Source organism: Typopeltis vanoorti, chromosome 10 (genome assembly GCF_054136105.1).
Source record: "Typopeltis vanoorti isolate ZY-2024b chromosome 10, IOZ_Tvanoo_1.0, whole genome shotgun sequence".
NCBI classification, from domain to species: domain Eukaryota; kingdom Metazoa; phylum Arthropoda; class Arachnida; order Uropygi; family Thelyphonidae; genus Typopeltis; species Typopeltis vanoorti.
Window position 1 is genome coordinate 83,917,040 of NC_143558.1, and position 13,444 is coordinate 83,930,483.

Consider the following 13,444-nt stretch of genomic DNA (forward strand, 5'->3'; position numbering starts at 1 on the left):
GTCTTCACATATGCCTACTGGTCACCTTTTTTTTTTCTCCTCTTAATGATGGTATTCCTCCATTTAACTCACGCTTGATTTATTCTCCTACCTTTCGCTATGCAATTTGCTATTACTTCCCTCAAGCGCTCCTCTACCACTTCCCATTCACTATCAACATCAGGCCTTGCAGTTTCACATTCCATAGCACTGATAAAAGCAATTTCCTAAGTTTGTCTTACCAACCCCTGTAATAATTGCATATATACTTACCTTAAAAAAAATAAAAAAAAAATCGGCTAACACTTTTTTGTTCCCGAAGCGAGGCAGTTTTAGCCCTATCTAACTTTTGGAGACAGTGGACAGTTCAACCTCCATTGGTAGCCAATCAGAGATAGCTGGCCCAAGGCTATCACTAATTAAACAGCACGCAGTGAAGAGTCGGCTCAACAAGTGCCACCATCTCGTGATTCCTAACCCTAACAATAATTTTAATGTCTGAAATTAGCGTGAGTTCTTCGGTCGATTTTCTTGAGTTTCCGGGGAGAAAAACCCGCTTGCCCTTGCCCTTGCCAGAGATCGACTAACTCGGGAATCGGCCGAAAAAGGGCTAGAAAAATTTCCTCTAGTCGTCGACTAGATTCGAAAGCAAGTCTTCCTTCGTGAGGTCAAGCGCTGTGGAGTGCAATCGCCACAACCACTGAGCTCTTAACTCAAAATTACACGTTTAGCTGCCACCTACGTCAAGACCATATGATCACCCTCATCAGTTGGCGGTAGTGTGGTCATATTGGTTATGGACAAATTCTCAGATGCAATTACTAGGTCTAGCATTCTCAAACCCTTAATACATTCCATCACATGCTACTTCAGGTATATTTTTTAGATGCTGGAACTGTGTTAATTGCTCCTCACTAATGTTTGGAAAAGGTACAACACATGGCAAGAATGTTTTCAAGCCGTCCATCAGAAATTTTTCCAAGCAATATCTTTTCACTTTACGATTGAAGGTCTAGTTAAAAATAACTCGTATCATTTACGTGTTCTTTCATAGACAGTAGTTTTTTTTAGAAAATCAATGTAACTCATGTAGAGGTGAAGGAGTATTAATGAAAATTACTGGTTCTATCGAGCACTGTTATGATCCAAATGAAGAGAGGTTTAAGAGGTAGATCTCATTGTTGCATGATAATGTTCATTTTAAATCAACAGTAAAACTGATCAGTATTATTCTTCTATGCATGGTTAAAGTTGAAACAATAGTGTAAAGCAGCTAGAACTGTGATATCGCTATACGACATTTCCAACGTTTCATTCGCAATGCATGTGGTATGTCAGTAACTTTAGCAAGTGGCAGCGTTAGAGAAAATGTAGATTTTCTATATTTATTTGAACGCGGATTGGAATATCAACGCAAGTTAGGGTCTGGGAGTTATGGCAGTGTCATTTCGATGCGTGACCACCACCGTCATTTAAATGTTGCGTTGAAATTTGTTAGCAAAATTTCTCAAGAAGAAGTATTACATTGGCCTTATCTTTTGCATCCCAACATTTTGCCATTGCTGGAAACATTCACTCTAGATAATGGCATTACTGTGTTTATTTCTCCCGAGAAACCTGCAACGCTGTATCGATTCATAACTTCATTTTCCTTCTACAATGAGTATTTCAGTTTTGAGTTGATAAAGAAATGGATTTACCAAGCACTCTGTGGATTAACCTACTTGCACACTAAAGGTTTATATCATTTAGATTTGAAACCTGACAATATTTTAATATCTATTCATAAAAATGCGCTTCTGTGTGACTTCAGTTATTTAACGAACAGTGATGTGATCAGCAAGTTTAACAGAATGGGCATGCCGGGCCGTTTCCTTCCCCCGGAAGTATGTAAAGAAATGATATTACACGAAGCTAGCAAATATACGTTTGATTCAGAAAACCTGGACATCTGGGCATTTGGCATTATTGTTTTGGACAGTTTGACAAGATGCAGTCTGCGTGCAATATATAAAAAATGGAGACATAAAGTCAATAATTTTCGAAGAGGCCAAGTATGGTTCGCAATTGTTTATCCATTCTTAAAAAATATAGAGGAGGATGATAATTTTTTCTTCAATTTGGTACAGAAAAGTTTCGAAGGTGTGGAAATTCAAGGTCCCGAACTTCAGAGGAGCCTGAAATTCTTAAGAATATTTTTAAACGAATATCCAGAAAGACGTGGGCATGCTATACAAGGAGTTCGTCATACCTTTCTTCAACCATGGAATCAATTTCATTTTCATCGACATCGTGCAGCACCGCTGATTCGTCCCATTTTAGGTAGGTTAAATCATTCCATAAATATCCATAACGAAAACACTTTTTTTTCTTTTTTTTTTTGGTATTTTGGGGACTTTAGAACAAATATACACAAATTACATATATTTCAGGTGGCAAAATAATTCTCGATGATTGAAAATATTTCAGAGATAAAACGTTCATCAAATTGCGAATAAGTACAGTTTGGATCTTTTAGAAACACCTGCATTCATATTTCATCTGGAACGAGAGAAACATTTGCAAGTGATTTTTCAGTTGAGTAGTCTCTCAAGGAGCAATAGGATTCTTTCACCCTTTCCCACACATACACCTGGAAATTCGAGTTTTTCATCGCGCACACAATACGGCCTAATAACATTCGCGATTAACCAAACATTTCCAACTAACGTAAATGGAGTTTTAGCTTCTTTAAATTAGAAATTCTCATTCCAGATAAGAACATCAAATATTTGCACTAGCCGTTTGGATTAGTATGGCAACTATCGTTATGATTCGTCGATGTGCCGAGGTGTCCTGTGAGTCAGCTAAACACCATATGTGATGACTATGATAACCCACAGGAAGCCTTAAAAGTGAGACATCGATATCTGTTGGATAAGTCTGAATTATTACTTCGTTGGTAAATTTGAGAATCCTTAGAAATGGCATCGATTCAAAACAAAACACCTGAATATAAATCCTAGTATCAACTTGTTAGAATACATCTTAACCATATCTAACCAAACAAGTGTACGTGAATGTGTAAACACGCACAATGCACTTAATAATGCAACATATAAGTAAAAATAGATATTATTTTTGGAAAATTTTCCATGTTACTCCTCTAAATTAATATTAATTTTTATGGTTACGTCGCCTACTATTTTTCTTTAGGAGTATCCCTTCTATGATATCATTGGCTTTTATTCAATCTTTAGAGCATTGTTGATGTTATAAAGACAGATACATGGAGAATATTATAAGGAAGGAATAATTATGGACATACCTCTGTAGGATGTTCCTGGTTGTCTTCTTCTGGAGTAGCATCAGGCGTATGGAGATAAACATTATTATACTACTGCTGAAGTATTACTTAAAGCATCGGTTCCCAACCGGTTGTACGCGTACCCCCGGGATTACGTGCCGGGCCGTTCAGGAGTACATGAAAAATAATCAGTAATTGCGGAAAAACAAGTAAAGTAAACAAAATGCAAAACGTTAGTTAATGAACAATAAATATTAAGTTTGAATTACTGCTAATGGCGACACTTCAAAACTAGCTCACATTAGCGAATGATGATTGGTGAGGGCGTGGCTATGAACCCGCCCCTTTTTCCCCAAACCACTCTTCTATCAATCATTATGCACAGTTCATGCATAGACTTACCATAAATTTTTTTATCGAACCGGGACATTTTTAAGAGTTTGCTCAAAACAGAAAGTAACGCCTTCTATGCTAAGTACTTATGATTCAAAAGGCTAAATAACGGAGTGGTTAACAAAAAACAACATTTCGTAGTAATAATTTTTAATTACTCTTAACTGAACATCACTTATTATTAAAAAGTTATTAATATTTATCACTAGCGTGAACTTTCTTTAAAAATTCTTTGCTATTTTTAATCGCGTCGAAAGATTCACTACTATTTAGTTCACTATTAAGTTTGCAGCGCAATACAGCTTTTACTGTTGATTCAGCCATTGTACTTCTTTCTTCAGACCATGTGTTATTCATTATTGAGAATATCCTTTCAACAGGTGAAGATGTGCCTGGCAGGCTGAAAATGTATTCTATAATTTGGACAAGATTGGGCAATGAAATATTCTTTTCTTTGAAATGACCGAATAGTTGTATCCATTTTTCTTCGCAACTTGTATTTTTCAAAATGTCATAGTTTGCCGACCAAAATGTTTTTGCAATCATCACTTCATCAAACAGTTCATCCATATTGATTGCATTATTTGCAACAGTTTATTTTTTTCACCTGAAGATTCAATTTCCGACCAAGTTAATTCCTTGTTGTTTATCCAAGTAAATGATTCTCTCCACCAAAACTGTTTCCCCAAAGCTCAATGTAAGAAAGACATCAGTCCTAAAATTTTGTAAACTCTTGTAGTATTGTATTAATATTAATACTTCCATTATTTTCCAGTATTCTAAAAAGATTTTTTTGCTTCTTGAGGTATAAATTTATTATCACGCCTTTCCTCAAGGTTTGTTTTTAATTTTCTAAGTTCAATCTGTTGCACTCGCTTTTGTACTTTCCATAATCAAGACAGATTTGTTAAACAATTTTTGAGTTGCCCGTGCACAAACCACAAATACATTTCACCACAATCATTATCAAAGAACTGTTTTATCATCACCGGACAGTATTCTTGTGAAATAAAATATGATTTCAGTCCCTCATAGATTTCAAGTATTCTGTCAATAGCAAAAGAAAACGGGTGTTGCTATGATGAAGAACCTTTTTATACTCTACATAAAAATTCACAGAACGCTTTTAGTTGAGTGAACTAAAAGCGTTCTGTGAACTCGAACCGTATAAATGTGGAAATATTTATAAATTTTGACTACTAAAGCTTCTATTTCAATAGGTAGAACATCAACTGCAGTTTGAAGACAGTTGCGAACGATGTGAGCTCCGCAACCAATGCCCACAATATTTCTTCCTAGTTCCTTCTTCAATCGACTGTAAATATTGTTTTCTCCTCTCTGTTTAAACACCCAAAATTGGTATTGCAATTATCTCCACAAAATCCAATAATTTTTTGTTATATTATGAGTTTTCATAACTGACATTAAATGGTTTATCAGTATTTCTGCAGTTTCACCCGGAACTGATTTAAAGTCTAAAAGTTTAACTATTACTCCACAATCTGGTGCAAAATATCGCACAACACATAGCACAATTTTAATTTCTTTCCTGTTGGAAGAATCGATTGATATCATCACAAATTTGTTTTGTTTAAATCTTCACAAAGTTGCTGAAATAACAGTGGCTCAATCACATTAACAATGACAGCTTCACATTTTGTTATACCCAGTCCAAATTTTGTTTCAAAAAGCTTTGATATCAATTTAGATGAACAATCGGCAGACTTAAAGCTGAGATTGTGAATAGCAACATGAAATGCAAAAGTTGCTTCTTTAGCAGCTATTAAAAATTCTTTGTCACTTGGATCGGCACCTTTAAAATATGAAAATATCTTTGAGGAAGTTCCTGCCGTTGCTAGACTAGCCTTATGTTTCGCACATGTCAAGTGAATTTTTATGTCCGAACGCCCACCATGGGCCACAGAAAATTCTGAAGAGCAGTGTTCACATTTCACTTTGTCAATACGACCACAAATGTTTTTCAAAAACGTATAATCCTCTTTAATTCATCTGTGAACACAGTTTCTTTTTGGCATTTTGGGGTTAAATTAATTCAATGAAGTAAAAAAAATCATAAGCAACACGCCGAAAAGAAACACCGACTCGCAATCTAAACTCAAGTACGATTGCGCATGCTCAACAATGACTTGCGACGCAGCGTACAGGCCAGAGTTAAAGTGGGGTATTCGTGTTGCCTAATCGCCATTTTCCGAGGCTGCAATTTTTTTTACTGCGTGTATATTCGGCACTTTTAATTTTTTACCAAATAACCGGGACAAAATGACTAACTGGCCGGGACGGACCATACCTTCAAACCGGGACGTATGGTAAGCCTATTCATGCATCACTTTTGACGCCCATCTTCCTTTCCTGAACAATCGCGTGTTACTAAGAAATGACCTTTGCGATAACGAACCTTCCATTTGCGACGTTTCTAGAACTTCTCCAAAAATATATCCCTAGCCTGACTGTTTGATCAGTTGTTATTGAGTATAAGTAAGTGCGTTGTCCTTAATTGTGATTCTTTTCAAGTAGGTTTTTTATTTAATGTTTAACGTAGTTTCAGTTATTATTGTCAGTGATTTTTAAGCATGTAAGTTATGGATCAGTGATTGAAAACAGGAATGGTTAAAAAACCAAAACTTGATGTGGATTATAACTCGTCGCCCAGTACTTCTCAACACGTGTCCTCAGCTACGAGTACACCCACACCGAGCGATAGTAGAAAGGTGCGTGCCTCGGGTACGACACAGAAGAAAAGGAAATACTGTGAAATGTATATTAAACATGGGTTTTCATTTGTAGGGTATGATTACCATCGTAACTCGTTGTGTGTGTGTGTGTTGGGGGGGGGAGTATTATGAAACGGTTGCATGAAACCCTCTCTACTCATGCGACATTTAGAAACTAAACATTCTATGTATAAAAACAAAGAAATTCATTATTTTCAGCGCTTAGAAAACCGTCTAAATGTAACTTCATACATGATGTCAGGAAAGAAAGAAAGTGAGAATGCAATTGAGGCTTCCTACCGTATTACTTATCGCATAGCTAAATGTGGTAAAAACCATACCGTAGCTGAAGATTTAATTTCTCCTTGTATTAAGGATGTCGTTTTTTGTATGGTTGGAGAAGAACATGTCCGTAAAATCGTTATTATCTCTTTTTCAAACAATACAATGTCTCGAAGAATTCAGGATATCTCTGACGGTGTTGACGAGGTAGTAGATATCCTGAAATCTTAAAGTAAATTATTTTCCATCCATGTCGATGAAAGTGTAGATGTTGTTGATTTATCTATTTTTCTCGTCATCGTGAGGTACAGAAAATGAAAGTGAGAAAAACCTGTTGATTTGTTACCCACTGACAGAGCGTAACACAGGCGAAGATATTTTTAATGTGATCGATGGTTATTTCATTGAAAAGGACATTAGTTGGTCGAATTGTTGTGGTGTATGCACTAACGGAGCCAAGTCTATGTCAGGTTGTTTTATAGGCCTGCGCGGCCGAGTTAAAGAAGTAGCTCCCTGTAGGAGTCACTGCTGCATTCTTAGACAAACTCTTGCATCCAAACCTCTTTCTAGTGAACTGAAAGACGTTCTTGATGAGGCTGTAAAAGTCGTAAATTTTATTGAGTCACAACCACAAAACTCCAGATTGTTTAAAGCGCTGTGTGAAGAAATGAACAGCCTTCATAGCACATTACTTTTGCATACGGAAGTAAGGTGGCTATTTCGTGGTAAAGTTCTTACACAGGTGTTTGAACTTAGACATGAAGTCTAGGTTTTTTTTTTGAAGACCATCATTTCCATCTTGCTCCAAAGTTTCATGACAGTGATTGGCTTCAATGTCTTTAATATTTATCAGATATTTTTCTATAAATAAACAACTCAACTTGGGACTTCAAAAAGCTTAATCGCTATATTCAAAGTAACCGACAAAATTGAGTTAATGATTAAAAAAACTGGACTTTTGGACGCTTGTAGTGAAAGAGTTCAGCCTGAGGTGTTTGAAACTCTGCACAACTTCTTAGCTGAGAATGACTTGCACCTATCCCAAAACATGAAAGAGAATCAAAGTGTCCTTTTATAAGTACTTCCCTCGACGTGAAAAAAAAACAAAAAATAATAAAAAAAAAAACAGTCGGATTGATTATCCCTTCAATTAAGAATTCTTCAAAGAAGCTAAACTATCAATCAATGAAAAAGAGCAGTTAATCGAACTTTCAGCCGATTTTTCTTTAAATTCTGATTTTAAAAGAAAGCATCTTATTGCCTTCTGGGTAAATGGCAGTGAGGAATACGAACAGCTCAGTGAGAAGGCACTGGAATACCATTTGGCATTTACTAATACTGAACTAGTGGAGAGAGAGAGAGAGAGAGAGAGAGAGAGAGAGAGAGAGAGAGATTTTTCTTCTTATACCTTCATAAAAAATAAGTACCGCAACAAGCTTAAGGCTTGTTTGCGATTAAAGGATTTAAGACCGTATCTTGCATCTTTTGAGCCTGATTTCAAGAAACTAAGTGCATCAAAGCAAGCTCAACGATCTCACCAACGATGTTTCAATCGGCTAGTGATCTGTATGCCAATTATTAGAGACCTTCCAGATAACGCAAATAAATAATATTAATAATAATAAATCAAAAGTTTGTTAAATACTTGATCATCATTATCAATATTTAACATGAAGCTATATTTATTTCTGTGTTACTAATATTGTAAAATTAAACCTGTGATTTGTACTTTTAGTGTAGTAATTTTCCTTTCCCAACTTATTACGTCATTTCCACTATTTTACATGAAGGAAGATAGGCACTGAACAAATGAATCAGTATTTAAAAACAAGGGGGTACAACTTATAGAAATGGGTTTAAAAGGGGTACACAAGTGGAAGAAGGTTGGGAACCACTGACCTAACGGAAAGGGGGAAGGTGTAAATGTGGAGATAGAAAGATGTGGGAAAAATGTTGGATAAGATAAAGGTTCGTGAAAGGTCCTAGGGTTTCAAGAGTGGGCTGTGAATTCTTTGGGAAGAAAGGTGAAAGATAAAAATTTTTTGGGAAAAAAGAATGGATAGAATATGATGACACAAGGCTATGGGTGGGAGTAACGGGGCGTGAGTCGTTTGCACAGACACTCAGTCGCTGATGAAAATAGTGGGGGCCTTGTTTAACCTGGCGCCGTCCCAACCGCCATGAATTCTGTCATGTTGTATTATCATTTTACATTGTGGTTTAAGGGAATAAGAATACAATTTGGTCGGCTAAATCCTAAATTTCCAGCCCATCCTCGTTCGTTCAGTGTCCGGGTAAATATCTAACAGGGTGCACCACGAGAAGGCGAGAACTGGACATTAAGTCAAAAGCTCTAGTTGGTTCTCCAAATTCCGTAAAAGACTACGTGGATGTCTTCCAGTTGAACAGCTCTTACCCTTAAGTGCCGCTAATATAAATAAAAAAAGTATACAAGTTAAAACAATTATCATTCAGGAATTAGGAATATAATTGAAGCTGTGGAGTTGAAGGGGATAGAGAGAGAGAGAGAGATTATCGTAGTTGCGGAAACGAATGATCTAGGTAATGAAATATTTGATAATTTTATTAAATGTAAAGAGTGAGCGGATAGATCTTAATTCTGCTCTAAAAGTTTGATATTGAGAAGAGCAATTATAGCTAATCGCTAATAATGATATGATGTCAACATTGTACAAGATCTTTTGCAAAGAAATGAAATTGATTATTCAATTTATGAATGGTTGGAATGAGTTTGATGAAAAGAAGTAATTTTTAAGTGACAGTGCGCACTTAATTGTTTATGCCTTTGTCATTTAGAACATCTATTGATAAAGGATAGAGTGAGGAGGGGAAAAAAAGGGAAATGTAAATTGCTAGGGAGGCAGGCGATTTAGTCTGCTAAATAGTATTAAAATCGATGTTCATGCGGGTTTAAATGTTGTCATAAAGAAATCTTACCACCACGGGATATTGTGTAAAAGAATAAGAATGAAATTCTCTCCTGTTCTTAATTCTGTTGCAGTGGTTCCCAAACTTTTATCGGTTCACGGCTCCCTTACTATATCAGGATTTTTCCACGGCGCTCAAAGTCAGGATTCTGCTTTTGAGTTTTGATGAGAATGGACGTGTTATTTTAGACTGAGCCTGATTACATTGCATACAAGGTTTCTCAGTAATCTCACATTGCACTGGCGGTGACACAGTTTAATTCCTGCTGTCTCCCCCTCTGCACGAAACATGCCAGAGGTCAAATGGCCGGCAGGCCCCCACCTGCAATGAGGACCAGTGGTAGATTTAAGGTTTTATGGGGAGGTAGGTTTCTAAACTGTGCCAAGTGAGAGATTGATACTCTTTTTCCCCAATTAGTAGGTTGCAACAAGACTTAATTTGCTAGTAGACGAACTCAGTCTACAGGACACTTGCCGGCAGGCTTCAAGCCCTGCGGGATTATATACTGCTAGTAATCCATCTAGGTCTACAAGATACTTTGCTAGCAGGCCCCTAGCCCTGCGGGATTATTTATGCTGTTCTCAACCAATTTCTGCTGGGAGTAAATCGCCACTTTGACATGGAAAACATCAAAGAACAGATCCAGATCCTTAATAAGAGCAGTCTCTAGAGGTACTGAAACTCATAATAGGCAAGCTAGAATCTGACTGGCCAGGATTTATAAAACAATACATTCACTCTAATGATCAGGATGGAGAGGAGGAGGAGAATGAGATTTACAAGATGAACTCATTGCTGCTCTGTCACCAAAATCCTCCTGTCAAAACAACTCTCAGGGAGAGCACTCTAACAAAAGAAGAACTATAGAAGACCAGGTGGACGAAGACATACCAAGTTTCAGATGTCCCGAGGAACACCGAAAAGGTTCCACCGGTTATACTAAGGGATAAGGACAAATGGACCACTGTCACATAGCCCTTAGGGAACATAAAATATCATATTCCTGGGCTAAAAATCAAGATGAAGGAGTCAAAATCCAGCCAGCCTCAGTCACTGACTATAAGCAGTTGACAAGAATAATGGAAAACAAAAGTTTTCCATTATTCTTGTCAACTGCTTATAGTAGTACTTCGCGGGGTAACCGAAGGTGTCACCTGTAAAGAAATCACTGCTGACCTTATGAGTCAGAGCCTAACACCAGTGAAAGTGAACAGGATGCTCAGGGCAGATAAATGGGCGATGCCACTGGTACTCGTAGAAATTGATAAGGCACAGAAAGAGATATATGAACTGACAACGATCTGTGGCCTCAGAATTTCTACTGAACCACTAAGGATAAAGTCGACAGCTGGGCAGTGCCATAGGTTTGACCATGCCCAAAAACTTTGCAAGGCTAATTACAGGTGTTTAAAATGTAGCGAGGGCCATCAGACCGTCATGTGTACAAAGCCAAGATCCACACCAGCTAAATGCGCCAACTGTGGAGGACCTCACCCCACCAACTACAAGGGATGCATTACATACCCAAATAACCGGAGGTCAGCAAAAACTACCCTTCCAACACATTTCATTCTCAAGACAGCCGTGCAAGTCGCGTCCCGGTCCAAATTATCTCCAGCTTGACAACTCAGGAAAGGAAACAAATGCCCAAAACTTATGCAGAGGCAGCACGAACAAAGGCTGCTCCATCTCGTGATCAAACAAACTCAAATCTAACATCAGCACTAACTGCTTCACTAGCTACCATGTTACAAGAATTCATTATGAGAAATCCTTCGCCATCCTCCAAGAAAAGATTCCTACAAGGTATCCGCTCAATTCTGACAGCCCTCAATAATGAATAAAAGAAAATTCCATCCAAACTCTCTCACGATCACTGCATGGAATGCTAATGGACTGAATAAAAAAATCCTAGAACTACAAGAGTTCACTCATAGACACAATCCTGACATAATACTAGTAAATAAAACACATCTCATGCCAGCTAATAACCCCAAATTATGGAACTATATTATGTACAAAACAGATTGACTCACTAGCAGTGGAGGAGGAACATCCATATACATTAAAAACTACCTAAGCCACAATGTTCTGACCAATCCACAAACCAAGAACCTAGAGATAACAGGCATTGAAGTTCATACCATCAATGCTGGCAGTATCAAAATCTATGCTGTATATAATTCACCCTGCATTCCATTACTGGTATCTGACTTGGACACCATTCTCGACTTCACAGACTCCATCATCATGGCTGGTGACTTTAACACCAAACATACAGCCTGGCATAGCTCCACAATCAACAACAAAGGTCGAACTCTAAATCATTACTCAACACAACATTATATTGCTGTAACCGGAACCACGGAACCCACCCACCACAGCTCAGCTGGAAGTTCAGATGTACTTGACATAGTCATCCTCAAAAACATCAGATATCAATATCAGCTGAAAACAATAAATGAACTTTCGTCCGATCACAAACCTATTCTGCTTCAACTCGGTACACAAGAACAATTCTCCCCTCCCCACTCTTTCATATCTTGGGACAAACTCTCCAGAATCCTACCTGATCACACTGGCCCAGTTCCTGCTATTCACAGGAAGAGAAGATAGAATTGGCTGCAAACAACCTTATCAGTCAAATCAAAAAAGCAATAAAGTCAATTATCCAAACTACAGTCTTTCACCCAAGTGGTCGGATCACTGAGGAAATCATGGATTTAATCAGACTGAAAAACAAAACCAGAAAGAGGTACCATAACACAAGAGCCCCTCAAGATAAAACAGATTTGAATAAATTAAACAGACAAGTCCGAGAATCCCTCCAAAAACATCGAAACCAAGAATGGGAATCTAAGCTAACGAAATTAAACCCAGAAGATAACTCCATTTGGAAGTTCCTGAGAACCTTCTGCACTAAAAGGAAACTTTTACCCCCAATTCAGACCACGAAGGGAATAGCCCATACTAACAAGGAAAAGGCAGAGGCACTGGCAGACAGTTTGGAAACTCAATGCAACCCCTCTTATGAAAATTTGAACATCAATCTCATCTACAAGATTCACCGCCGAGTCAGGCAGAAATAACACAACAAAAATATGACCGAGAACCTCTCATACCCACTTCTCCAACAGAAGTTATAAATATCATAACCCACCTGAACAACAACAACAACAAAGCTCCAGGTTCAGATGGAATTAGAAACAAAATAATCAAACTACTCCCAGAGAAGCCATTGTACATCAAGTCAACATAATTAATGCCATCCTCAGACTCAAGTATTTCCCCTTAACATGGAAGATAGCAGATATCACGCCAATCAAAAAGATTGGAAAAAACACCCAACTCCCTGAAAGCTACAGACCTATCAGTCTTCTGTCTAACCTTGGAAGGATCGCAAAAAAAAGTAATCCTTACAAGACTTCAATCACAAACGGATAAGCAAGGTATAATCCCAAATGAGCAATTTGGATTTTAAAAAAAACCACTCCACCGTTCAACAGATCCATAGGCTGATCAAATTCATCTCCGAAGGCTTCAACCGGGACCATCATACAGCTGCAGTCTTTTTAGATGCTGCAAAGACTTTTGATAAGGTTGGCATCAGGATCTTCTCTACAAGCTCATCACATTCAATATGCCTACTAATCTAGTTAAAATAATTCACTCATACCTCAGAGAGAGATATATGCAAGTCAAAATGAATGAAATTGTGTCAACCAGACGCAAGGTTCTGGCGGGAGTGCCGCAGGGCTCACTCTTGGCCCCCTTGCTGTTTTCTATCTATATTGCTGATATCCCTCAAAACCCAAGCTCAACA

The 13,444-nt window shown here is 37.7% G+C and overlaps 1 protein-coding gene across 1 annotated transcript; it reads left to right on the plus strand.

Annotated features, from left to right (window-relative positions):
• The first annotated feature begins 1,310 nt into the window (after window positions 1–1,310).
• On the plus strand, window positions 1,311–9,786 carry LOC150102552 (aurora/IPL1-related protein kinase 2-like). The gene is made up of 2 exons (XM_090398701.1): window positions 1,311–2,301; window positions 9,695–9,786. Exons 1-2 carry the CDS (start codon window positions 1,311–1,313, stop codon window positions 9,784–9,786), a joined length of 1,083 nt encoding a protein of 360 aa, XP_090254827.1.
• Window positions 9,787–13,444: the final 3,658 nt, after the last annotated feature.